Source organism: Eptesicus fuscus, chromosome 12 (assembly GCF_027574615.1).
Source record: "Eptesicus fuscus isolate TK198812 chromosome 12, DD_ASM_mEF_20220401, whole genome shotgun sequence".
NCBI lineage: Eukaryota > Metazoa > Chordata > Mammalia > Chiroptera > Vespertilionidae > Eptesicus > Eptesicus fuscus.
The window spans coordinates 90657795-90685384 of NC_072484.1; the positions used below are offsets into that span (position 1 = coordinate 90657795).

The following is a 27590-nucleotide window of genomic DNA, read 5'->3' on the forward strand; positions in this document are numbered from 1 at the left end:
GGGTGCCGCGCGCCAGGCACCGAGCGCCCTCCCTGCGGCGCTGTCCCCGGCGTCTTTGTCGCGGCGAGCGGCCCCGAAGAGCGGCCGGAGGGACAAACCGCAGACACACGAGCCGAGCCCTCGCGTGGCGGAGCCGCGGCTCCACTTCCACCTCCGCATCCTCCGCCGGCGCGGGGCCCGCCGCCTCCCGCGTCCCTCCGGCGGCCGCTGCGCTAGGGCCCCGGCGGAGCCGCCCGCTGCCCTCGGCCGCGCTCACCCCTCGCGCCCGCCCCTCCGCCCCCCGCCCCCGCCCCGCCCCCGCCCCCTGGTCTCGGTCCGTGTTATTACTCCGGGTGCGAGTCCCGCGGACGGACGGACGGCGCGGCCCGCTATTCGCCCCCAGCTCGCTCTCCATTGGCGGGGAGCGCGGAGCAGGGGGTGGGGTGGGAGGAGGAGGGAAGGGGTGGCCACTGCCTGGAGCCTTCTCTCCGCCGCCGCCGGTGCCGCCGCCGCCGCCGCCTCCGGCTCCTCGCTCGGCCCCTCTCCGCCTCCATGTGCCGGATCGTGGGAGCGCCGCGGACCCTGCTGCCGCTGCTGGCGGCCCTGCTCCAGGTACGGGCGGGCCTGCGGGCGGGCGGGCGGGGCGGGCGGCCCGGTCCCTTTGTTCCCCGCGCCGCTGCGGGCCGGGCTGCGCACCCGGCAGGAAGGTGCGGCCCCGCGCGGCCGGGAGCTGCGCGGACCGGCGGCTCCGGCGGGTGCGGGGTCGGGGCGGCCGGGCTCTCGCGCCTCTCCCGGGCGCGTCCCGCGGCGGCGATCGCGGCCCCCTCCGGGTCCCCCTCCGGGGCTGGGCGAGCCCGCGGGCTCCGTCCCTGGGCGGCGGGAGGGCGAGGTAAGGCGGCCCTCCGACCCCTCGAACCCCACTTTGCCCCCTTTCGCGCGTGTTCGTTTCCGCCGGGATGGGGCTCGAGTTTGCGGGAGCCGCGCGCACTCTGGTGTCGGAGTTTCGGGACTTGCCTCCGCCCCGCCGCACCCTGGCCCCGCGCCTCGGTGGTGCCCGAGGGCGCCGCTGTCCTATTGTCTTCCCCCGGCCCCGAGTGGCCTCCCAGGCCGGTTCTCTGGGCCCACCGTTTGCTGTGGGTCCCCCGGGGCGGGTCAGCCTCGCCCCTGTGCCTGCGGGAACCTGCCCCGGCCCGCGCGCCCCCGTCCCGCCGGGAGGGGCACGTCCCGTTCCTCGGCGGTTCTTCCCTCCGGGGCCCGCGCCCCTTCCCCGCGTGCGCCCCGGCGCGCCTTCGCCCGGAGCCTGGCGCTGTGCACGCCCGGGGAGAGGCCGGCCTGCCTTCCCGGGAGCCGGCAGAGCAGGGCTCTCCGCCGCCGGAGGCACCTGCTCCGGGTTCCAGCCCGGCCGGCCGCCCAACTTCCCCGCGGCGTCCGAGGGCGGGGGGTGCCCGCGGCCCCTCCTGGCCTCCGGCCGGCCCGTCCCGGGAGGAGACCCCGCGCGCCTCCGCGGCGACCCCCGTGTTTGGTGCGGGCCGGGCGGGGTCCCGAGCCCGTCCCCGCACGCGGTGCGTTTCGTTTCTGGATTCTGGACCGGCTGCTGGGGAGGGTCGGGTCCGCCCTCCCTGCAGACTCGGGTCTCGGGGGGACCCGCCGGAGGGGCCCCGGGAGCACCGCCCGCTGCGGGGGCGCCCGGCCGGGGGCCGCGCGGAAAAGTGCGGGCTCGGAAGTGGGGCTGGTCGGGGGCGGCCGGGCCGGGACCGGCGGTGCGGGTCCCCCCCCCCCCCCGTGGTTCCTGCGGGTCGGGGCCTGGCGCGCTGCGGCCCGGGGAGGGGGCTGCGGGCACCCGGGCGGGACGGCCGACGCCCAGGCCCTCGCGCTTCCCCCACCGCCCCCTAGAGGGGCGCGGGCCGGCCGAGCCCTGTCCATGGTGCGCGCAGAGGCCGGGCCGGCAGGGCCGCGCGGTCTGTCCCCCCCCTTCCCCCTTCCCCCCAGTCTCCTCTCCCCCGCCGGCTGGCTCTCCCTCCCACGGTCCGGGTCCGTCTTTCCTTTCTCCTTGGGTTTCTGCTTTTGTTTTTCTGCTTTTGTTCTTTGGCCTCCTGCTCCTCCCCGCCCCCCCCCCTCTCTCTCTCTCTCTCTCTCTCTCTCTCTTCTCTTTTTCTCTCTCTCTTCCCCCTCCCCTCCCCCCACTGGCGGGTCCGCCCTCCCCTGGCCTCTCTGGGACCCTGGGGTGTCAGCACTGTGAGCCCAGACATTTTTGGCCTCTGCCTTTTGGGGAGGGGAGGGGAGGGGATCTCACCTCTCACCTCGGGGAGGAGACCAAAGGGCCTCCTGTTGTAAAGCCGCCTTCATTCTGAGAGCACCCCCTCCTCCTCTGGCCTCCTGTCCCTGCACCCACAGCTTTTTCCTTTCCAAACGGGGCCCAGGAAAGAGGCTGGGCTGAGGGGAGGAGGAAAAAGTGCCACTTGAGGTGTTTGAAGTGGAGGGGAAGGCTGGGTAAACTCCTGGATCCTGGGCACATCAGATATTCTCTCTTTTTTTTATTTAACAAAGGAGGTGCCATAGATCAAAAAGTCTTATTTCTAGAAGTATTATTTTTGAACATAAAATGTCCTCCGGGTGCGAGCCAGCAGTAGGTGGTACATGTTCATCACTTTCTGGCCTGAAAGTAAGTTTTAAGGGAATGGGGTGCAGGGACGTTCGGACTGGAGGAGACGGCCCCAGGTCATGGATCCCCGGGGCTTGGGGTGGCACCGGCAGAGTTTCATCTCCTCGTGTTGTCACGTACCTTGAAGTCAGGTGTGGCTTTTGCAGGTCATCTGCCCTTTTCCTGAAGTAGGATTTAGAAGCCCCATTTATAAATGTCAAACATTATGCTGATCTTTCCAGTTTCTTCCAGACCCTGCTGTGTTGACCTTTCTAAACCCCCGGGGAAGGGGACTTACGGCCTTGTCGTCCAGCTGGCCGGCGGCCTCGTAATTCCTGGGTGCAGGTCCGGCCGGGCACCCCGTGATTGGCAAGGTCATCGGGAGCGGACGCGGGGCAGTGGGTGCGACGTGCGTTTCAGGGCTGTGTGCACCCTGTGGGCTGTGCGCTGAGGTTAGACGTGACTTTGTGCTCGCGGTCTGCTCTGCACCCCAGAGTAACAAAGGTCTGTCTGCAAGGTGCATGGCCCCTCTGCAATCCGCTGCTCTTAAGTCTGATTTTTTTTTTTTTTTCAGGCCAGACTAGGGCGCCGAGAGTTTTAGAAAAGAGAATGAGTAGGTCATTAGTGTAGGTACAGAGCAACCTTGTTTTTTTCAGAACAGTGAAATAAGAACCACTGAATATTCAAAAAGGACTTCATACTTTTAATTTTTAGCCGAAGTGTCCCTTTTTTATTTTGAACACTTTTTTTTTCACTTTGAGGTAATTCTTTGTGAGTTTTGTTATTCTATTACCGAGATTTACGTATTTAAAATGTCTCTCTTTTTGACTTTAACTTAAGGTATTAGCATTGTCCGTTACATTAAAAAGTAAAAAGTAAAAATTGAGCCTTAGACTTCACTTACCAAAGCTTTCATTTTAAATTATATGCGTGGCTTTCAAACCCATGAGCAGATTTGTCGTCAGGGGGAACAATCCATTTTACTTCCACTACCTCCCCCGTAGTGAATAGGGTAAAAACCTGTTTTCTCTGTCTGGTTCACATTTTAATGGCGTAGCTCTTGTCCTCATCTAAATAACATGTATGTGTTAGGATGCATCAAGGACATCAGCCTGACGTCCATGGATGTTCTAGAATCAGAGTCTTACCACACAGGTCCGGCGTTCAGCCCTGGATGAGGACATGGGAGAGAAGATGTGTTAACCATGTGGGATTTTCATGGACTTAGGTAGAGACTTGAAGAGATTAATAACACAGGAATCGTCTCTAAAAAGTTGTTTGTTTTTTTTTTAGGATGTGGAAAATCTGGAATGCAGTAATCACTTGAAGTATAAACTATGCGTGTGTTTATGTTTATTTGATTTTCATGTGTCTTTGTGATAAGTTCTCGTGAAAATAAGGAGAATGAACATAGTTGGTGTTCAGTTTACTCTGCTCACTAGACATAGTTATGCATATCTTTGTCCTTTTCTTACTTTGTGGCCCGTGGTTACCACCCCTAGATGGTGCATTGCCGACAGACTAGGCACGATTTGGGGCATAATATTTTGTGTACCCTAAAGTGCTTCTATAGGCATCATTAAGAATAGAATGTAAAGTTTATATTTATAATTGTGAGGCCTCAGTTGCAAATTCAGAATTCATTTACGGAGTGCACTCTTGGACTTCCGTTCCTGTATTAAAGTCTGCTTTGACCTCCACATTGGACTGAGGTTTTAATGGGAAGTTTTCTTTGTAGGGAGTTCATACTTTTTTCCACGTAGAGACTCATGTCTTCCTGAAACAGATTACTTTGGTGACAGTGTGTTGCACCAAACAGTTCTTAATATCCTTTTTCATTAAAAATCTTCAATTCTTAAACCTGTTGTGCCTCATTAAGCTTTAGGGTTATTAATCGGGAAATGTCAAGATTAAAGCAACAGTTAATCTTGCTTTAAAATGCCTTTTAAAAAATTCTTAGTAACTCATATCCCCATCCTGTTTTCCAATGGAAAGTTTCAAGTTAGGAGAGTGATTAAAAAAAAAAATCAGAGCTGATATTTAAGAAATATAGTGTCTGTGCATAAACTTTCATTTTGCCCAAGTTAACGTTATTCAGATTTGTTCTGTTGGCTCAAATACAAAAAGTAATCAAGTTTAAGCACTGCACAGACTTGTGGCGAATTTTATCAACTATTTAAAAAATGTGATTTAGAATTTGGGTTCTGTAATTTGAGTATTTCATATCTGCCTTTAATATGATAGAACCTTCTAGAACCTAAGTATTTTCAAGTTGGGTTAAGAACTATAATTGACACATAATTTGTACCAGCAAACCATTATGCCTCACATTTCTGTTTTTTTCCTACTAAAACTTACATTTGTCTTATTTTTTTCAGCAAATTATGTCAGTGAATTTGAGTAGATACGAATCTTTGTGTGTTTTACTAACTGTAGATAAATTTTAATTAAACAGCTTTATTCATGCCTGGCAGATAAATGTTTTATTAAGAGCTATATCTTTTACGTATATAAAGTGACGGGTTTAAAGTAAGTGGAGGAAGGTGAATTTAGGAGCTAAATGGAATTTGGAAAGAACTGGACATAAAGATTATAAGTTATATTATAATACAATTTTTAAAAGAAAATCGAGGTTACGCATAAATACTGCTTAGTTTTCATTTCTTGCTACTCTTTTTAGTACTCAGTGCACTTGTCTGAGCTTCCCACTATACGAGCTGAACCCCACCCGTTTTTATGGGTTGCATATATAAACACACAACATGTATGTTGAGGACTGCTATCTACATATGTGTCTCCTCTAACATTTATCTCAGTTTGACATGAAGTGTCAGTTGATAGTTAATTTGTGTGTGGCATCAAAGGTGGTTTGGGCACCAAGAGTGTAACTTAGTCCTGTGCAAATGATCTGCTCTTTCAGAGGGTCAAGGGCATGAGCTAGTAGGGTCAAGGGCATGGGCTAGTAGTGTTGAGTGTCAAGGGCAGGATGTCTGGGGTTCTAATCTGGTCCAGATGTGGTTTGCTCTCTTAAACGCCCATGGCATCCTTTTTCTAAGTAGTAAAATCTTGGACCTGGGTGGATTTGTTGATCTCTGAGGGACTTTTCAGTCCTGTGATTCTTGCAGCTTTTCAAAAACACATCCCAACTCTGCCTCCTTCATAGAGACTTTGGAATGACTTCAGTCTTTAACTTGAAGGGCAAGGATTTTCAGGTACTCACAGTGATAGAATGATTTCAGGGCTATTAACAGCACCCCATATACGATAGGTTAGAAATTCTCTGTGTTTTTTATATGCTTGACGTTTAAACATAATTTTTCTCATGGGCTGTACTGCTTTGACTGCTAAAGATAAACTTTTTGCAGACAGGGGCCAGTTAGTATTGAAGTCAGGAAAGTGTAACGTTAAGAAGAAGAATGAGCCCTTTTGCTATTTTTGTACTTTAATGTTCCTTTGAGAGTCCCTAGCCTTCATGACCTGGGACTGGATCCGCGTTAACAATACTAGTATAAGGCCTTAGACCTAGCAAGTCCTCCTCTAGCTATGTTTCTATAGATATGTCTGTTTTCTAATGCACGCATGTTGTGTGTACATATATAAGGCTATGCATTGAAGCCTTTTTTAAATAATTACAGAAGATGGGGTTGGTTGATTTCTGAAAACCTATCGCTAGGCACCAATTTAATAAATGATGGTCATGTGCAGTCCGATTCCAGACCCTTCCTGTGCGAAATAAAGCATTTTAGTTCTAGTTCCAGGTCAAGGAAAGGATTGTTAAACCACCCAGTGCTTTTGGCCTGGACCTAGAAAAGCTGCAAGGAAGGACCGTCAGAATAGTCGGTGGGACTTCAGGGCTTCCGGCTGAAGAGAAACCGGACAGAGGCCACAGATGACCTCAGCTAACCCCAGAACATTCTGGAGTTGGGCTGAGAGCAACCTATAGGAAGCTGAGCCACAAGGAGGTCCAGAGGAAGACTGGCTAAATGAGTGGATGGTTAAATAATAGATACGTTTCCATGTCGTATCCGGGAACGGCCACGCGGGGCTGAGCTTCCCGGGCCTGAGAGGTGGGGCTCGTTGGTTAAGCCGTTGTGGTCTTTCTTACCTTCTCTCGGCGGATTGAGTATTTTCCATCGGTTCGGGCAGTGAAAGGTGAACGTGATCTCGCGAGTGTCCAGAATCGAGATGCAGGAGAGCGCGAGTGTAGCGTGCCCCGGTCTTCTGCTGCCCAGATGAAGTCAGCTACTGACCGTGGGTTTTCCCCTCGCAGCGATGCTTTTACAGCAGCGTGAGCTATTGAATTGGAGGTGCTGTTATAAATAAAATACGGCACTCCTAATAGAGGGACTTGGAGAGGGGCCTGATCCATGATCTGTTCTTAGGTTTTTCTTTTCCAAAATAAACCTACCTATGATGAAAATAAATACCGGAGTAACCGCGTACTTGTGTAGTTCTGTATATTGTGATTTTAATATTTGTTTTATGTTAATTTTAAAATTTTACTTGACCATAGTGTACAGTTGTATATTGTGGTTTTAATATTGGTTTCTGTGTTAATTAAAAAAATAGTTACTTCACAGCCATAATTTCAAATATTTAAACCCAGATTGCCCCTCCCCCCAATTTCCATGTATTAGTTAATGTTTTAGTGGATTCAGGAAATAGTAAACAAAGGTTAACTGAAGGGGCATGGTCTGAACCATCTGTAGTATTCCACAAGTTCCTGGAACTGGAAATGTGAAATGACTTAAACGACTCTTTTCATTAAGTTAGAATGTGATGTCGCTCAGCTTTCCTTCTGCTGCGTGAAATACTGCACCTCGGCACTGCTGCCTTCCGTGGGGTCTAGAGATTGCCCTTTCAGTTTTCTCTTCCTTCTGCCTTTCGCACATGTGCAGTTCTAAGGCATTTCACAACTGATTTATTATTAGCAATTGTCATTCGTTGACAACTCTGAAGAGCACATACACCAGGCCCAACCACGGGAACGTGAGGTATTTGCTGCTACCTCTTCAAATATCCTATCTAATAAAAGAGTAAAATGCAAATTGACCATCACTCCAAGACACAAGATGGCTGCCCCCATGTGGTCAAAGATCCTGCTCCCATGTGGACACAAGATGGCCACCACAAGATGGCCAGCAGGGGAGGGCAGTTGGGAGGGACCAGGCCTGCAAGGGAGGGCAGTTGTGGGCAATCAGGCCTGCAGGGGAGGGAAGTTGGGGGGCAACAGGCCTACAGGGGAGGGCAGTTGTGGGCGATCAGGTTAGCAGGGAGGGCAGTTAGGGGTGACCGGGCCGGCAGAGGAGAGCAGTTAGGGGCAACCATAATGTCAGGGGAGGGCAGTTAGGGGCAATCGGGCCAGCCGGGGAGCAGTTAGGCGTTGATCAGGCTGGCAGGGGAGTGGTTAGGGCGTGATCAGCCTGGCAGGCAGAAGCGGTTAGGGGCAATCAGGAAGGCAGGCAGGCGAGCGGTTGGGAGCCAGCAGTCCTGGATTGTGAGAGGGATGCCCGACTGCCCGTTTAGGCCCGATCCCACTGGTCAGACATCCCTCAAGGGGTCCCAGATTGGAGAGGGTGCAGACTGGGCTAAGGGACACCCCTCCCCATGCACGAATTTCATGCACCAGACCTCTAGTCAATACTAATAAAAGGGTAATATGCTAATTAGATCTGATAGACCGGACGTCTTCTGGACGTCATTCCGGACAAAGCCGGGGGTGTGGCCGGCCTGCAAACCCCCCCAGCACTAAACCTTACAATGAAGGTTTTGTACTAATTAATGAAATAAATTTTAATTAAACAACCCTAACATAGTTTCAGGGAGGGAAGCTATGTTATCTCAGGTAAGTATTTCTGTAACTCTGGGAGATAGGAGGCTTTGTTGCATGTAGACGTGATGAAACGGACTCGAGGCATTTTGAACGTTGGGGAATCCAGAGGAAAACGCCCCCAGCCATGGTGGAGGGGAGCCCCACTGCAGAGCAGTGGTCCTTCCTCTCCCAGGCTTGCACCCTGGGTTATGACTCTTAGGGGATGAGCGTCGCACAGTTGAAATTGATCTCTACTGAGTTGATAAAAAGTTTAAAGTAGTTAACTTTTTTAAACTCCTCACCCAAGGGTATTTTTTCAACTGATGTTTAGAGAGAGTGACAGGGGAGAGAGACAGAGGGAAACGCTGATGTGAGACACATCGTTGGTTGCCTCCCGACGGGGGCGGGAATGGAACCTGCAGCCCAAGTACGTGCCCTTGACCGGGACGTGAACCCTAGACCTTCCGGTGCCAGGCGGGCACTCGAAGCACAGAGCCCCGCCAGCCAGGGCTCACGTAGTTAGCCTTTGAGTTACATTCTCCGTTTAATCTTGACCCTAAATATTCACACTTATTTTGGAATGTGAAGCTAAAATTTAATGGTTGGTTAGGATTTTCACTTATTTTTTTAAATGTGTTCTCTCAGGGAAAGAAGAAAAGATACCTTACGAAAATGATTCATAGTCAGTTTTATAATGTTCTTCCAATTGTCTTGATCATCAAATAATAGACTGATAAGTGCTCAAAGTAATTCTTTTGTGTGAATCCTGGAACTTAAAATACTTCCCAGCAGCCTACAGGAACTCTCAAGGCTATGCATATTAACACACACACACACACACACACACACACACACACACACACACCTTTTTTTTCCACATTCTTTTGTGTGAAAAGAAATTCAAGAGATTCTATCACTAGGTTGTGAAATGTTTTTAAGGTTTAATGGCACCTTTTCCATTAATAGTTTAAATCACGTTTTCTCCCACAAAGGAAATCATTTGGCAGCTTTCACAATGGACGTCCAGACCTCAGAAGGACCTGCCACAGACAGGTTCCTGGGAAGGTTTCGTGCGTGGCTCGGCGCACACCCGGATGGACTTGCTGCTGAGAAAACCTGGAACTATTTTGTTTGTAACTGGACCAGCTGGTGGCGGGTGGATACCCTTGGCTGCACTCTAATCTCCAGCAGCATGCCTGTTACTTGATGGGGGAGTTGTTCAGTGAATTCTGAAATAAATGACTGAAACACATTAATTTTATGACGTGCACAGGGGATACAATCCACTTCAGCTGAACATAAATCTTTAACACACGGGAGACTCGGACCACCTTAAATTTTTGCTTTTGTTGTCTTAACTCTGTGGTCGGCAAACTGCGGCTCGCGAGCCACTCTTTGGCCCCTGGAGTGTGGCTCTTCCACAAAATACCACGGCCTGGGCGAGTCGATGTTGAAGAAGTGGCGTTAGAAGAAGTTTAAGTTTAAAAAATTCGGCTCTCAAACGAAATTTCAGTCGTTGTGCTGTTGATCTTTGGCTGTTGACTAAGGAGTTTGCCGACCGCTGTCTTAACTGGTGAACACAATGGCTCGGAGTCTGAAGTTCGCTCTCCATGGCTTCCTGGTGCAGGGACGCAGGGAAAACGTGCTCGGTGCGGCCCTAATGTTAGCCTCTTGCCCCTCCTTTGGCACCATCCCCCCACCCCCCCCCAGTCGAACCTACCTGGTACCAACGTCCCCAGATCGGGTTCTCATGTCCTCCTTCCATGCTACAGGGCAGGGAGTTCACGATGTACCTTCCACACACACATCACGCACGCACACGGAGTTGGTGGGAGCACCGGATGCACGCAGGAGAGTGCCCGTAGCGTGGGTAGCCGGCTGAGCGGCCGCCAGTGGAACATACACTTGAACCCGCGACGGGTCGGTCACAGCACTCCCGGCACCCAGAGTTACCCTCCTCCGAGTTTCGCCGTCCTGTCCTCCCGTGGTGATGCTTGACTCGGTTTCTAGTAGCACAGTGCTTGCTGGTGTTTGGACATACATGTAGTCGGACACGGCACGCTACTTATTACCTTTGCGTCTGGCATCTTCCACGTGGTTCGTAACACCGCCCATAGCCACCTGCCATCTATTCGGTTGGTCACAAAGTTAGGAAAGACTCATTGACGCTATGGGGACATCTGGGAAGTTAAGGAACTTGGAAAAAAAATAAAAAGAACATAAAGAGAGCGGCTCCACTGTTGCGTTTCGGCTCAAGGTCACTTGCAGGTTGATGGTGTCCAGCCACGAAACGCCTCTTGTGGTTTTTCCAACTCGGGCGTCTTTTTCTGTCATTCTGGTCATTTGGCAACATGGCTCCGGTCCAAAGCCGAACGCATTGGGAATTCAGGAAGTCATGCTGGTAGCCTCCCTCTAGGAGAAGGAGGATGGAGGCAAAGAACTCAGTGTCTTTTTGACCTGAAGTCTTCACGCAGAAGGTTTGAGTGTGAACAGGTTCTAATCGAAAGTGGTGCTTCTTAGTAACGCCTCTGGACTTAATAGTGACCCACTTCTTCACGAGGCCTTGCACAGCTTTATTTTTAATTAAAAAGAGGTTACATGAGGGCTTATGCTTCCACACACCGCCCGTTCCCCGCCGTTCAGTGCATCGTTGGGTGCAGTTGACCTTCTTTGGTGTTTGTGTAGATTTTTAATTTTTTTTTTTTTAGATTTAATTTTTAAAAAATATCTTTTTCAATATTAACTTTTAGAAAGAGAGGGAGAGAGAAAAAAAGATAGAAGCATCAAGGAGAGAGCAGACCATCCACTGGCTGCCTCCTCCATGCCTCCTGCCCTCAGCCTGGGCACGGGCCCTGACCGGGAATCGAACCAACAACCTTTCGGTGCAAAGAATGGTGCCCAGCCACCTGATCCGCACCTGCCACGCTGCGTAGGTTTTTCAAACATAGGAAAGGCGGCCATGAGGACTGCTGTGTGCATACATGTCCCACGATCTCTTTTCTAGAGGCCTTTTCCCTCCATTGACAATGCTTGCTGAGCGGATCTAGGTTCTAGGTGGAGCATTTTATGCATAATGATGAGGTCGAAGGGATTAGACTCCAGGAGGAATGGCCCACCAAGGATGTGTTGCTTCAAGGCAGCTCTCGTTTGTTTATGTTCTTACACGTGGACTTCCTTTCACAGGACTTAAGAAGGTTGTACACGTTGTGTGGCCTTAGCTCATTGCTATATAATTTGTATTTACTGGTGTTTCATCCCTGCACATAGTTTTTCTGCCATACACGTGTTCGTTTACATACAGTGTGTGTGTTGTCAGCATTAGTTTATTTACAGTGCTGTCTTTTCTGTTTGACAGATAACTGAGAAGATTTAGGGGAGAATATCTTAGCCATCGACTTAATGTATGAGCTGATTTGTAATTAAGTACCTCGTAAAGAAAACTGAATTATTCCATGATTTGGGTTATGGTCTTACCTTTATTTGAGGCGGTCTCAGTGCAGCTATGCTTAAAAGGGGGATAGTGGTATACTTAAATGTAAATAAAAATGCATTTTCTGCAAATCACTGATACCATTTTATGGCCTAAAATATTAGCATTTTTAAAAATGGTGGGGCTACTTTTTTTAGTTATTTGCCTAAGTAATGGATATTGTCAGGATTCTGAATCCTTCTTTTCCCGAGCCTTGGTTCTTCATAATTAAGATAGACAAATGTTTATACATAAACACACACACACACACATGTACACACACACATGTACACACACACACACACACACACACACGTATAGTGTTTCTGGAAGACTGTTCTGTGGTGGGTGAGCCAAGCTGTAAATATCACATTGTACTTATCTGTTCATATTTTCACATTGAGCGGTTTCGCTTGTGTGAAACTGACTTGTGTGTGGTATGAAGTAGTGGGTCTCGCTTTATTTATACCTCCCCGATTTTACATACATAACACAACGTATTCATAAGGACACGTGGGCGACTATCATTTATCAATGTAATTTCTATTTTTCTGCCCTAAAATGGTTCCTTTGTCAAGTAGGATGTTTCCGTAGGTTTTCAGGTTTCATTCTTTTTCTCGCTCCGGTTTCACTGGGTTAGCGGCTGAGAGAGGCCGGGTGGCGCCAGGTCAGGAGCGGAGGTCTGACTCGGTGCTGGTGGAACCGGACAGCGCGTTTGACCTGCCCAGCGCTCAGGGCCCCTGGGAGGCGGGTTCTGGAGATCCAGTGGGCTGCCCTGGCCGGCGGGCTCCGCTGGAGAATCGCCCGGGACGCCAAAAGGTTGCACGTTCGACTCCTGCTGGGGGGCAGGTGTGACCCCTAACTCAGGTGTGTGCGGGAGGCAGCCGGTCCGTGTTTCTTTTCCACACCAGTGTTTCTCTCTCTGCGTGTCTCTCTGCCTCTCATTCGGTCTTTCCTGTTTTAAGTACTTTGCATGTATTAACTCACTTAATTCGCAAAGAAGAACGTTATTCATTTTACACACGAGAACACCAAAGCACAGATGGGCTCAGCCGCGGGGCCGGAAGTGATCCGAGCAAGTGAGAGAGCATCCCGGCGCCAGCAGCCCACGGCAGAGCTGGGGTTCTGGGTTTGACATTTATTTCAATGCAGGTAGAGCAGTTTTGAGGCAGGATTGCCACCCGGTTCCATCTTGTATATGCATGAAGCTCAACCTTAAAAAAACACGTTTTCTATTGCAAAATATTGTGCATGTCGAGGAGTATATAAAGCATGTATTTTCACAGCTTAAGCAATAAAGTGTATAAAATATGTCAGCGTAACTACCAGCCTCGTTAAGACACAGGAGAGTGCCAGGGCCTGGGGAGTCTCCAGAGGACTGTTCCCACCCCTCCCTCCAGCCCAGAGGCTCCCCACGTGGGCACACGCCCCCAGGGGGGCACTGAGACTTTGAAGGGGGGCGATTCGAGAATGAGTTATTAACTGAATTTTTTGCATTTCTTACGGTTCCAGGGGCCTCAGATACAGCACATAAATATAGATTGTGACATATTTATGCATTTCAGTTCTCTATGATACATTTTGAAACTTTTGCTGTTTTTCCATATCCCTTTATATTATTTTTTAACGATTTCTTAGTGATTTTTGCCTCAGCACTTCAACTGTTCTTTTATTTTTGTCTTTCGTGGATGCCGTGTTCTTTGGAAGCTTGTGTAGACCAAGTTCATGGCCTTTTAGGCTTCCTCCACGTGAATAGGAGCTCACTTTTTGAATAAGAAGAATTCTATGTCATGGCGGGCGGGGCATCAGGGTTTTAGAGATGCTTGGGGGGGCGTGGCCAAAAAAAGGTTGGGAACCACTGCTCTAGAGGTACGGCTGTGTTGCTTTCCTAGCAGTTACTCCTTGCTTTTGGGGATGATGTACCACCTCTGCAGATGCTCTTTTTCTGTGATGTGGTAGAGGTGACGGGATGCGGGCCTCTCTGGACCGCACGCCACGGAGTGGACGCGGGGACTCGCTGGGCTGCCCGCTGCGTGCGTGCCCGTCTGTACCCGCCGGCCCCGCCGGCCCGATTCCCAGACTGCACGTGTTTCTGTCTTTTCCCAGTTTTCACGTCCGCGTTGGAGCTCCCCTGGAGCCTTTCCCACAGTCCGGTGGACTGCATTTTGCTCCCTCATTTTAGTTCCCAGTTGCCTTCTCCTGGTTACTAATGAGGCGGAGATTGTTTTTTGTATTATTTTTTAAATACAATTTTGTTGTTGAAAGTATTACAGATATTTCCCCTTTTCTTCCTCTTCCCCCCCCTCCAGCCCCTCCCCATCCCCCCACCCCCCCCAGGGCTTCAGCACCCTGTTGCCCTGTCCCTGGGCCGTGCACATCAGTGCTTTGCTTTCTCTGCTGGCCCCCGCCCCCCATGGAGGTGTGTGCTGGCCTAGAGCAGGAGGAGCCCCGGTGGGGTGGGGTGACGTCTGGCACTGGCCTGTGGCCTGGCTGGTGGTTCCCACTCCTCTGGGGACCTTTTCCCGCCGGGGCTTGTGGGTGTGTTTCCTGGGGTGGATGGGAGCCTTCCGGGGAGCGGGCTCCTGTGAGGAAAGCTCCTGTTTGCCCGGTGCTTAGTGTGCGGAGGGGAGCCCTTCACAGCCATTGTCTCCGGTAATCCACACACCACCCCCCCCCCATTGTCTCCGGTAATCCTCACACCACCCCCACCCCCAGGCAGGGAGGCGTTTCTCCCCACCATTGTACAGAGGGCTGGACAGAGCCAGTCACAAGCCCTCCACCCACAGGCTCCCCGCGGGAGGTGGCCAAGGGGTCACCCACCCACCCACAGGCTCCCCGCAGGAGGTGGCCAAGGGGCTGGACGCTGTGGCAAGGGGATCAGCCTGTCTCCCGGAGACGTGAGGACTTGGACGTTGGAGCGAGGACCTGGGGGATCCCGGTGTCGTGGAGCACACTTGGGCCTCAGGCGGGGGACAGCTCCCGGGTGGAGCCCACGCAGCGAGGCCACCACGGAAGCAGGCGGCTCTGTCCCTGCCCCGCGCCCCGGTGGTGGCAGGAGAGGGAGGGGACGATGGATGCGTCGTGGCTGGTTCTGAGTCGCCCTCTTTCCTGCTCTCCCCGGGCCGGGCCCAGAGTGTGGCCCCCGGTTCCCCGGAGGCACGCGGACTGCCAGCCACGGGCTCCCCACGCCCCGGAGACGCCGGCTGTCGCCCTCAGACCCTGCGCGTGGCCCGTGGCGCCGCTGGCAGCACCGGGTTTATTCGGCCTCTTGTTGGGCTCCTAGCCTTGGCCTTTAAGTACTCGGGAATGTCCGGTCCCTGAGAGGTAAGCGGGTGTCTCTGAAGGGACCTAATACATAGTGCTTCTTATCCATCTCCGAGGTGAACAAACAAGGCAGCCAGAGGGCGAGCTGATAGCGAACTCACATGCCATCTTTATTACCGATAAAGGCGCTCGGAGGACGTGCTGAAATGTGTCAGGTCTCCGAGTCCATCCCCCCGCCGCCCGGCACTGCCATGAGGGCCGCCTCCCCCCGCAGGTCTGCCTCTGCGCGTCCCCCGGACTTAACGGTGTTCGCACCGCATGGCAGGCTGCCCCCCGACAGAAAAGCGGTGAGGGGCTGGGTGGGGGGCTGGACTCTGTAGGCCCAGGTGTTCCATCCAAAGGGGGTGGGTGGGGGGAGCTCAACAGAGGTCAGGGGTGGCATGGCTAGTGTAGTGCCCTCTTCCTCTCTGAAACCAATAAAAATATATTTAAAACATATAAATAAGAATAGCAAATAGTGTTCTGTTCATCAGTCTCTGGGCAGCAGAGGTGGACATGATCCCCTTCCCTGGCCTTAGGGCCTCTGCGGACTCAGGCCCGGGGCCTCAGCCCTCTGCGAGGCCAGCCTGCCGCGGCCCTCATCACGCCTGTGGCTCAGGTCACGGGGAGCCCCTCTTTCCTGAGGTCCTGGGGTCCGGGGTCGGCTCCAGGCCCTGCCTCTGTACCCAGCCGCTTCCCTGGAGAAAAACCACCGTGAGTTGTGGTCACACATGGAGATCAAAACGCCCTGTGGCTTAGGCAAGGCTCTTGCTGCTGAGAGCCACCTGCCGACTCTAAAACCAGCCGCACTGCCCGTTCAGGGCGCCGGCCGGCCAGCCCCGGGACGCGCACGGCCTAGTCAAGGTCAAGCCCCTTCCCCTGCCCGCAGCCCGGGCCGCCCTGAGGTGTCCTTCCCCGGCCTCGGCCTCCTTTTCATTTCCCAGGGTCCCTGGGGACGACAGGATGCCAGCGTCTCTGGGGGGACCCAGGAAACAGCCCCTCTCCTCCCTGCGCCCAGGTCTGAATCGGGTGAAACATGAGCCAGAAAAGGCAACAGTCAGAAAAGGCAAATGCCACCCGGGTTCGGTCAAGGCCGGCCGGAGGGCGTGCCTTTTGCCTGTGGGCCTGGCCTGTCTGTTGCTGATAGGGAACCCCGGGTCCCACGGACATGCTCACACAGGCTGCAGGGGAGCGGTGAACTCCCGGCATGGGAAGGGAGGCCGCCTGGCTTATTTCTGTGGGCCTGCGACTCCCAGGCGGGGGCGGGCGGGGGGACCGGACCGGGCAGGGCCGGCCGCTGGAAGTCAGTCTGAGATGAGTTCAGGCTCGGCCTCTGCTCTGTGGGCTGCACCTCACAGCTGCGGGGTGTAAGGACCCCTTTACGCCGTTAGACATTACCGAGTCCCCCGATGAGCTGCTGTAATGTGGGTACTCTTTATCAGTGTGTAGCGCACTAGAAATCAAACTGATAAAACTAGATAACATGTAATTCCCTTAAAACAGTGGTCGGCAAACTGTGCCTCGTGAGCCACATGCGGCTCTTTGGCCCCTTGAGTTTTTAGCAAAGGCCAGCTGAGGGGTACCCTAATTAAGTTAATTAACAATGTACCTACCTATATAGTTTAAGTTTAAAAAACTGGGCTCTCAAAAGAAATTTCAATCGTTGTCCTGTTGATATTTGGCTCTGTTGACGAATGAGTTTGCCGACCACTGGCTTAAAACTATTAAACCAATTACATATGTGACACAGATACTGGGTTTATGAACTGTGGAGAGCGGCCAGTGTTTGGACAGGTCCAAGCCTCGGACTGATGAGAGGGCACAGGCCTCGTGGCCACGTGCAAGTCCCAGCCTGGAGGGCAGGGCCTCCCAGCACAGTGATAGCCAACAGCTGTGGTTGTCAGCGTGAACCTGTGGTCCCAACACGTGACCCCACGTGCCTGCGTGATAGAGGCTGCAGGTAAACACAGCCTGATCAGGTGCCTGTAGTTGAGTGGGACTGAAACCCACGAGAAGGCTGTAAACATCCTGACCCGCCCTCACTGTGCCTCGTGGAAATCTGCTATAAAATAAAGACTCGGTTTGTGGGCGGCGGCGCTGTCTGTCCATCAGAGAGGCAGCATCTCCCTGAGACCCAGCTTTCTTCTCTCGTCTGTCTGTCTGTGCTCAGTCCTTCACCGCCCCACTCAGGCTCCCCCTGGCCGAGCTGGCGCGGCACAGTGAACAACTGGCTGTCCTGTCCAAAGCGGGAAAGTGAAATGAGTGGGAGGGAGAGGGTGGCGCTTTTCTGTCTCTGCAAATCTCGTGGCCAGTGGCCAGCTCAATAGGGGAAGGCAGGTGGTTCCCCATATCGGCTCCGTGTTTCCCGGGTGAGGGCGTCACGCGGCCTCTGGGAAATGGCAGTTCTCACCGTGGGAGGAGGAGAGCGAGAAGGCACGTGACGTCACAGGTGAGAGGAGTGTCGCGCTTTTGGGTCCTCTGCAAGGACCAGCCCCACGTGGAGAGCCGCCGTGCGGGGGACGCTGAGTGGTGGGTGGGTGGGAAGGGGTGGGCTGGGGGAGTTACAGAGTTCCTTCCACGTGGGGAGGGGCTCCAGTAAGGGGGAGCATTCCCCTCTGCACGGTGGACTGGTACTCGAGTCTCCCCAAAGAATGGCTGGGAGGGAGGGAGGAAGAGCTGGGCACGTGGGGGACAGCGTCCATGGGTGCAGGCGGAGTGGGTGGGAGCCAGCAGAGCCGGTGGGAGCCGGGCGGTCGCAGCCAGGAAGGAAAGGCTGTGTGAGGTTTGGGCCGCTGTCAGGCGTGGGATTCTTAGCCAGGACCCTCACCTGCTCCTGGTGAGGAGACCGAGGAGCCCTTTGGGGCTTCGGGGAGCATTTCAGCGCCCGGAGGCAGGAGCGACCTGGGGGAGGTCGGGACGCAGAGCCAGTGGGCAGGGGCGGCTGGAAAAAGAGGCTCCTGGTCACGGGGACCTAAAGGCGGGGCGGGCCCAGGGCGTTCAGCTCCCCGCGTGGAGACCAGGGAAACGAGTTAGCCCGAACGGGAAGCCCCGTCGCCCCGAGTTCCGAGCTGGAGCCGATGGCCTGATGCGAACAGGCACGCGCCGCCTCCGCTCCTGTGACACTCCTGTGACACCGCTGTCCTCAGACAAGGTCGGGCAGCAGCCGGGGAGCGGAGCGCATGCTGTCAGAGGAAATTGAAGCTCAAGATCGGGGAGCTGATTGTGCGGCCGGGCGGCCCTGCCCTGCCCGCGGCTTCCTGCTGATGGTGGGCGCTGGCCTCCGCGGGACCGGAGAAGGGGAGCCTCCCCATGGGGCCTCTCCCCACGGGGCCCACCATCCCCACAGGGCCTCTCCCCACGGGGCCCACCATCCCCACAGGGCCCCTCCCCACGGGGCCCCTCCCCACGGGGCCCACCATCCCCACCGGGCCTCTCCCCACAGGGCCCCTCCCCACAGGGCCTCTCCCCACGGGGCCCACCATCCCCACAGGGCCCACCATCCCCACGGGGCCGGTGCAGGCAGACAGGGATCAGAAAGGTGGTTTCACAGCAGAGAGCCCCATGCGGCCTGGGGCAGGACCACCTGCTGGTCATTCTGGAAGGCGGGTGTGGTTTCAGTTTCCATTGCTCACAGGGACCAGGAGTGGCCTTGGTAGGAGCCGGAAGGATCATTGCTTCTCGATTCCTTTGGTTGTTGAGTTACGAGGCCTGCAGACCAGGCGGAAGGTGGCTGTGCCACGCCTGGGGTTCCGGAAGGGTTCAGAGAGGGAGGGGCGGCTGAGTGGCTGAGTGAGTGGCTCTTGTTAAATATACGGACCCACCCCCATCTCTCCAGACTCCAGTCAGTGAGTCTTGCGCTGGGATCTAGGAATCTGTGTTTTAGACAGAGAGCCCAGATTACCCGCTACGCTGAGCCAGTTCGGGCACTAAATGACCTCACTCACATGTGGGATCTAATGAACAAAGTAAACTGATGAACAAAATAGATCCAGAGACACGGAAGCGTGGGACAGACTGGGGGATCTCAGAGGGGAGGCGGGCGAGAGGGGGAAGAGAACTTGTGTGCATAACCCATGGGCACAGACAATAGTGGGGTGAAGGCCTGGAGTGGGGGGCGGGGGTGGGCCAGAGGAGGCCATTGGGGCAGAAAAGGGGACATTGGTAATACTTTCAACAATAAAGATTAAAAAACAACTATAAAAAACACACCAATAAGCGCATAGATAAATGGGCCGTAGGACAGATACACCAGGAGTTAGACTCATGTTGTATGAGCGTTAGTCCCGCTGTTGCTAACAGCTGAGGCGCTGAGTGGCTGTGTGCCCGTCGGTCCTGAGTGCCCCGCTCGCTCGATCTCACCCACGCCTCACGCTGCCCCGAGTGGGTGCCGTGCTTACACACGCTGTGCAGCTGGGACGGGACTTCTCTGAGGGCACAGCCGGAAAGCGATGGGCGGGGTGCAAACTCGGGTCGTAGGTCGTCTGGCGTGTTGAAAGTCCGTGTCCAAACTACCCACGCCTGCCCCTCAGAGCCTGGCTTGTGGCTCCGGAGCCCCTGCAGAGCAGGGTGGGGAACCTTCTTCTGCCAAAGGGCCACTTGGAGGTTTATAACCTCGACCACGGGCCGCACAGAACGGCCCCCTTAGGAACCAGCCTGCTGTCGGTGGCCCAGCGTGTACTGAACGCCCCTCCTGCCTGGGCAGGGCCAGACCAAAGGACTTCTGGGGCCTTGCACGGCCCGCGGGCAGGCGGGTCCCCACCCTGCTGTCGGGAGCAGGGCCTGGGTACGCGTCATGCCCTGCCTTTCGCATCTGAGGAGCATCTTTATGCAGACGTTGGGGTGTCCCGTTAGGTCGTCTTGATACAGAAAGTCAGGAGGAGCGACTCCATCTGGATGGAATTACTAGTTTATTGAGAGCAGGTCTTGTAGGGTTAACTGGGGATTGCCCTTCCCAGGAGCCCTAGATCAGCAGCAAAGGAACGGGAAGCCGTGACTCGGCGCTGGCCTGGTGTAAGCCATCGGGCTGACTGCGACCCCAGCGTAAGCCAGCAGGGCCTTGGTCCGCGCCTCTTCTTTCTCGCGGCAAACTTGTCGTCCTCAGAGGCGAGCCTGCCTGTCGCTCGGCTGTGGCCTCGGTTTCCACGGCAGGTCTGCGGTCCCCGTCTTGGGGCCGCGTGCGCATTTCGTTCCCGATTGTCATCATTTTGGATGATCGCTCTTAGTTCGTGCCACCCGCGTCCGGGGTCACTGAGCTGGAAACGTGGGGCGGCCCCATTTCCTCCCCCCCTCCTTCCGCGGGGAGTCGTGTCCTCGGGGAGCCCTGTCCTTCTTAACTGTCTGCGTGCTGACACAGCCGGCCCCCTTTCATTGCCGCAGCCCCTGCCCGACTCAAGTCTGTGCCCTGCCTTGTCTCCCAGCTGTCACTTGTCCCCCCTCGACCTCCTGTCCCCCCCTCCCCCACACACACATTTCCCAGGAAGCATCAGAGAATTCTCTATCAAACACCACCCGCTTCTGCTTAAAATCTGTGCCTGGCTCCCCCAAGCCAAACAGGATAACGCCCAGGCCCCCACCATCGAGGATCGAACCCCGTCTAACTCTCCAGCCCCAACTTTTGACTTTCTGCCTGGCTCCCTGGACGCCAGGGACACTGTGCTCATTGTCATTCCCCAGGCGGGACGCTGTCTCTCGCTGCCTCGTTCCAGCTCGGGCAGCGCTGCCTGGATGGCTTCCCGCCACCCCCATGCCAGCGACTCCCCCACTGCCAGCTACTCCCAGGCCCAGCGTGGGAGGCCCCCAGGCCCCTGTGCCCTCTGCAGATCTTGACTTCCCAGTCTGCACGAGCTGTTGCCATCACCCAGCTCTTTATTTTGTTCCCACGTCCAGCCTTGAACTTCTGAAGGGCAGGGTGGTGGCTTCTTCTGTTCCCAGTGGCAAATGGACAGCTCGGTCCATGTTTCTTGAACGAACCGTGATTATTGGTTGTGCTTGGAAAGACCAGGGTTAGAATCGGGCCTCTTCCTCCGCCCCGAGGGGAGGGCGTGGGGATTCCCCGCGAAGTGAGACCCTCTCTGCTCCTTTGTAAAATGCGGATGCTTCCTGGTCTGCAGAACTGAGCACACTCCCTCCGGGCTCTGAAGGCCACAGCCCCGATGCCTGCTTTTGTCTGGCCAAGAGAGTTTTTCACCTTCTTAAATGCTCACGTGCTTTTGAAAATAACCAAAGGAAGAACGGCGTGCTTTGGCACCCAGAAGGAAGTGACGTTCCGAGTTCAGTGTCCGTAAAGTTTTATTGGAACGAACGGTGCCCTGTTCCTGTGTTCCCGAGGGTCTGTGGCTTTTTGACGACATCAGCAGACTGGCATGGTTTCAGCAGAAGTCCGAGGGCCGGCAGAGCCTCAAATGTTTACCGTGTGGCCCTGTTACAGAGCACACTGCTGACCCCGCCTGTGGGGCGCGGCCACAGCGTTTGGACAGGTCCAAGCCTCGGACTGATGAGAGGGCACAGTCCTCGTGGCCACGTGCAAGTCCCAGCGTGGAGGGCAGGGCCTCCCAGCACAGTGATAGCCACCAGCTGTGGTTGTCAGCGTGAACCTGTGGTCCCAACACGTGGCCCCACGTGCCTGCGTGATAGAGGCTGCAGGTAAACAAAGCCTGATCAGGTGCATGTAGTTGAGTGGGACTGAAACCCATGAGAATGCTGTAAACATCTTGGCCACGCCCTTACTTTGCCTCGTGGAATCGGCTATAAAATAAAGACACGGCTTATCGGCCGTGTCGCTGTCTCTCCATCCGGGAGCAGTGTCCCACCCAGACCCAGCTTTCTTCTCTTTTCTAAGCCTTTCAGCCGCCCCCTCTCAGCGTCACTGACCCTGGCTGAGCTGGCGCGGCACAGAAGGCGCCCTGGAGCTGAGGGTGCCTTGGCCCTGCCAGCCGCCACACCGCTTCATTCAAACCTAAGAGCACGCACGTGACTCAGCCTCTCCCTCTCTGCGGGGACCTTTCTGAGGGGCTGGGTCTCTCACATTCTAACTTCCAGGGGGCCCTCTCCGCCCGGGGAGTGGGGAGTGCATGTGAGGGGAGCCACGCGCTGGGGCTGTGCTTTCTGGAAGGGAGAGTTTTCCAATAGGAGTGTGGGGAGCTGTTTGAAGAGAAGGTGGGTTTCCCACTGCTGGAGGGGTCAAAGGGCAGGGGGACACCCCTTTTTCTTGGTGTCACCCTTGTGCCTACTGACATTTGGGGTCGGTAATTCGCTGGGGGGCGGGGGGAGGCCTCCTAGGGATTGGGTGATGGTTGGGAGCCATCCTGAGCTCTAGCCACTAGCACCCCCCTCCCAGCTTCAGCAGCCAGCAACGTGCCAGACACTGCCCGCGAGTCTCCGATCCACCCCTGCGCACCCTGTCTCCTGCCTCCACGCCGCCTCCCCCATGCTGGGGTCCCCCTCAGTGCAAGGAAGTCAGTGGCTCATGCAGAGGCTGCACCTTGTCTGAGGGCCGGGGTCCTGTGAGGATGTGCTGGGCTGGAGGGAGCAGCGGGACGGCGGGCGGGCTGGGTGGCGAGCGCGGGGCGTGGCGGGGCTCTCAGCACCAGGCGTCACCTGTTTAGGTGACAGGGAGGGAGGTGGCCAGAGCTCACTTTCCAGATTGAAGTCTAAAAAGGAAACATACTTGTGGATACTATATACATACTATATATATGTATATTTAAAAATATTTTTATTTCAGAGAGGAAGGGAGAGGGCGAGAGAGAGAGAAGCATCAGAGATGAGAACTGGTGACCACATGCAATCAGTGTTCAAGCCCGCAACCTGGGCATGTGCCCTGACCTGGAATTGAACATGACCTCCTGGTTCACCGGTCAACGCTCAACCACTGAGCCACGCCGGCTGTATCCCTACCCTTGGAACACACAAACACAAACACACACACACACACACACACACTCACTCACTTTGGATAGGTTGCTTCTACTCGGTATAAAATACACTACACCCTGCAGTGAATGTACGTATCGCCGCTTCGTGTTTTAATTATCGGAGTAAATAGTGACACAGACGTCCCCAGTCAGAGCGTGAGGTGAGGATTAGAAGGCCGTGTGCTTGGATGTGTACACTTCTCTTGAAAAGTGAGGTTAGCCTTGCTGGAGTGGGGCCCGCACGCTGCTGGGTGCCCCCCCACCCCCACCCCCAGGTCCCTGCTGGTTCCTCAGCCCCAGGAGCAGGTCATGGGAGGCCCAGTTGCTAGGAGAGGCGGGATGTGTGTGATTTACATGTTGCTGGGCAAGAGGAGTGGGGCTGGTTTCTTCCACGCCGGTTATCCAGAAGCTGACCCTGCTGCCTCCACCGCCCGGGGTCACCGCGGGGACGGGTGTTGGTGGGCGCAGCGCTGGACACGCTCTCTTCTGTGTTGCAGGCTTCCGCAGGGGCCTCCGGGGAGGTCGCCACGTGCAAGACGGGCTTTCCCGAGGACGCGTACAGCGCCGTGTTGTCCCAGGACGTGCACGAAGGACAGCCTCTTCTCAATGGTACAGTCCCCCCGCTTCGTCCACAGTGTCTGCGCCCTTGACCCACAAGGCCGCCCATCAGCTCTGCTAGCCAGCGGGAGCTTCCCGGTCACCCCAGGAGCGGGTGGGGGCCTCGTGTGCGGGTCAGGGGAGCGCTCCCGGGTCCCTCACGCGGTGTTGGAAGGCTCTTCTTGATCCTTTCCATTTTTAACTTACGGTGGAAGCCATGACACGACTAATTTTTACGTTTTCTGCACATATTTTGCTTATTTCGAAGGATAAAACTTAACCAGCCATCTGATTCTAAATGGTTTTAAAAGTTATTTACAGCTACAATCCACTTACTGTTTTGAATTAAAGAAATTACTGTGATATTCTCTTTGATAAAACACGCCAAACTTTAATAGTTAGCTCAGTTATGACGAACAGCTTTAGCAGGTGGAGTGGAGTCTGAGGCAGGAGCGTGGAATGCGTGCTTTCGCTATTGCATTGTTTATAGACATTGCTCGGTAGCTAATTTGGTTGTTGCATATGTGAATGTCAAAGATAGACTCCTCACCTGCTTAAATATGGATCAAGTTCACGTATAGCTGTCCTAGGAAAACTCGTGCCAGATGAATAAAACCTGAAAGAAAATGTGAGCGTCAAAAGCAAAATTGACCGCCCCCCCCCCTTTACCTCTAATTGAAATCAAATAAAAGATTGGTTAGTTGAATTTTCAAGGACTTACTTATCATTGCACACAATGTCATTGAAATGTGAAAGCAAGAAGAATTGATTAGTAAGTTGTATTTAAATCCGAATTCCCCGCAAACCGTGCATCTCTCTGAGGTTGTTTTGGAGAGCTGCTTTTAGAAAAATCTGTGCAACCTCAACTAATTAATTTACACAGGACTCTACCACAGCCCTAAGTGAAGTGTCTGCAGCCCTAAGGAACTGGAGTGGGGCAGGACTTAAGAATACCGTAGACGGAGGACTTGGCAATGTCAATGGCCTCCTAGCTGCTCACATTCTTTGCTGCACGTTGTCATTTGTATTCTGATTGTGATTTGCTCACACCTGGGTGATCTTTCTGAAGCTAATTTTTTTTTTTTAAAGAGACATCTTCTCATCCCTGCCTCATTACATGGTATTTTAATGAGTAAATATTAGATCAGCCTGTTTCAATATTGAATTGCTATCTCATCTGATGGGTAATGGTTAACAAGATAGAGGTTTCTTTCCAATCAAAGCGTGCAGATTTGGTCGAGCTTAATGTGAGTCTTGGAGCTTTTCTGCACATGCGTCACTTTCTTTAAATCCCTGAAACTATTAGGTGGCACCCGAGGACCCATGTGACCTGTAAATATTACTTGAATACTGAAAAAATATAATTGATTCGGTTTTATAGAATCAGTCAGGTGGATAAAAAAAATGTCAGTGGAATTGGTTGCATTTTGGCAATTTATTTTTTAGATTCATTTTTAAATGAGTAATTCCTCCTGCTCCCTTTCCTAAGAGCTTGAATTTATTGGTTGCAAATGAACATATGGTCTGTGGGTAGAAACCATTGATTTAAGATGAAATACCTTGGCATGTTAAACAGGACCAAAAATGAAAGCCTGTTTTCTAATTATCCGATCATGCTGGTGACGGCAGAACTCGGGGATGGCTGCCTGCCAGCGTCTTTTTCGTGTTATCTGTGCACGTGGACTTTTCCTTGAGTTCCAGATGCGGAGATTGGGAATGCTTTGGACTCTGTGCGGTGCCGTCACCAAGAGAAGTGTGTGTGCTCGTCTCTGGTAGAATTTCTTTAAATCCCGGGGCCCAGTTCTTACCATTTTTATTTTTTTAGCTTTTTTAAGAAAACTCTTCCTCTCGTGACACATTATTAATTTTCATTCTATTTCAATCATGGAATATGTTAAAGGATACCAGCATCTCAAAGCTTAAAACATAAACATCAAAATATTGATCCAAAAAAAAAAAATTCTTTTCGGGAGGAAGAAAACAGACTTTTGTGATACATCGACGTTCCTTTTTACAAGAGTGTTGTCACTGGCTGAGTTTCTTTCGGAGAATCGTTACTTCGAAGAATCCTAGGTTTTTGCCTTTTGTGTCTTAGGGTTGTTTTTTAGTGGATGGTCATCGGAAGGTGCATCTGTGCGCTGGACCCACGTACCATGCCGTGATTCTGTGCATGAATTCTGTGGCCTCAGAAGTCCATTTACCTTACACCCCGAGGCTGCACGGGGTCTCTGCTGGGCCGGCCAGAGGGAGCACTTTGCCATGGTTTGGGGACCCACAGTGTTTGAAGAAAGAGGTCACTGTACCTCAGAAACAGGCAACACTCCCCACTCTTTGGCAAGTCCTACCCTATTAAGGTCGACTTGAGAGTCAAGAGTTACGTTGAAATTATAACCTATAACTCTTGTTGAAGTTATAACCTGTAACTCTTGTTGAAGTTGTAACCTATAACTGTGGACGTTCCCGTTAATTTCCCATTGATGAGGGTCGGGGGTGGAGGAGAGTGGTCCAGCGATACGTAGGGTGTGCGTTCATCGGCCACTTCCCGGCGACTAGACCTCGTACGGAAGTGGGACAGTTTGGTCCGTAGCTGCCACGGATGCGGGTTGTTCTGCAGACAGTCCAGTAACAGTCTCTGTGAAGGCGCCTGGACACCATTCAGCGTTAGATGGAGACAGGGCTGTTCGTTGCGTTAGGAAAGCTGTAGAGATGTCAAAGCCGGGCTCCAGCGTCCCAAGGTTTCCTCAAGCCCGCCGCCGGCTGAGGAGCACCCCCTTCTCCCCACCCCACCCCGTTTTATGTTGTGCCGCGGGAGTGACCTGGAGAGAGGAGGGACCCGGTGACCAGCTCTGTCCCTCCACGTGCTCTGCCGGTGCATCAGCGAGCTGCTTGGTAAAAGCCCGAGGGGGCGAGTGCACGTGGCGACGAGCCTTTCCGTCTCCTGTCCTGTCCTGTGGGCTGTGCCCCCTCTTCTGGAAACCGCTCAGCATGTGACCATGGGCCGTGGCGGCCTCTGTTCCGTGTTGTCAGCACCACCAGGCCTGGTGTCACGGCGCCCTGCGTGCGTCCTGACAGGTTGCGTGCGGTGCCCTCCCTTGCGTGTCACGCTGCTGTGCAGCTTCCTTGGTGGGGGGCTTTGGTTTTTCTGGAGGGATGTTTTCTTGGGGGGTTTGTGTTCCAAAGCAGAATTACTGGGCCAAAAGGCACGTCGAGCATGGCAGTGTTTTCCTTTGCATTTTTGTCGGCCTCATCTCATTAGGGCTGAAATATGTTCGTTCTTCTCTAATCCTCGTTTCCATTGCACTTGATAGCGTTTTTCATTTTCCTGTTTCCCCTCAGGTGAAAAACATTCCTCTTTTATCCCGCGGTATTTTCCTGTGTTTACCTTTGTAAGTTAGGATCATTTGTAAGCACTTACTGCCAACCCCGCATTTTCCCGTAAGTCCATTGTAGCTCAGAGAGAGTGTAGGTTCTTCAGCTCTTTAGATGGTTAGCTGCAGAGCTGGAGTTAGAACCCAGGTGTCCTGCTTTCTGATGATTTCTGGCTAGAGGCCCGAGGCACGAAGATTCGTGCAAGAATGGGCCTTCCTTCCCCTGGCTGCCAGCACCGCCTTTGCTCTGGCCAGAGCCGCCTTTCCGCCTCCCCACGCTGCCCAGAGGCCCCGAGCTGCTAGGGTGGTGTGGAACGCCTGAGTCGTCTCTATGGTGACGACAGAAGCATCCTGCCCCGCCCAGGGCCACTCGCTCCTGTGTATGCAAATCAACCTGCCATCTTTGTTGGGTTAATTTGCACACTCACTCCTGATTGGCTGGTGGGTGTCACAGAGGTACAGTCAATTAGCATGTTACTCTTTTATTAGTGTAGATGATGGTGATGAT

At 53.6% G+C, this 27590-nt stretch overlaps 1 protein-coding gene across 1 annotated transcript in view; it reads left to right on the forward strand.

Annotated features, from left to right (window-relative positions):
- Positions 1-346: 346 nt before the first annotated feature.
- CDH2 (cadherin 2) overlaps positions 347-27590 on the forward strand; it is a 200278-nt gene continuing 173034 nt past the window's right edge. Inside the window, exons 1-2 of the mRNA XM_054724358.1 lie at positions 347-591; positions 23615-23726. Of these exons, the coding sequence (XP_054580333.1) occupies positions 532-591; positions 23615-23726 (172 nt within the window). The 5' untranslated portion in view covers positions 347-531. The remainder of the gene's footprint in view (positions 592-23614; positions 23727-27590) is intronic.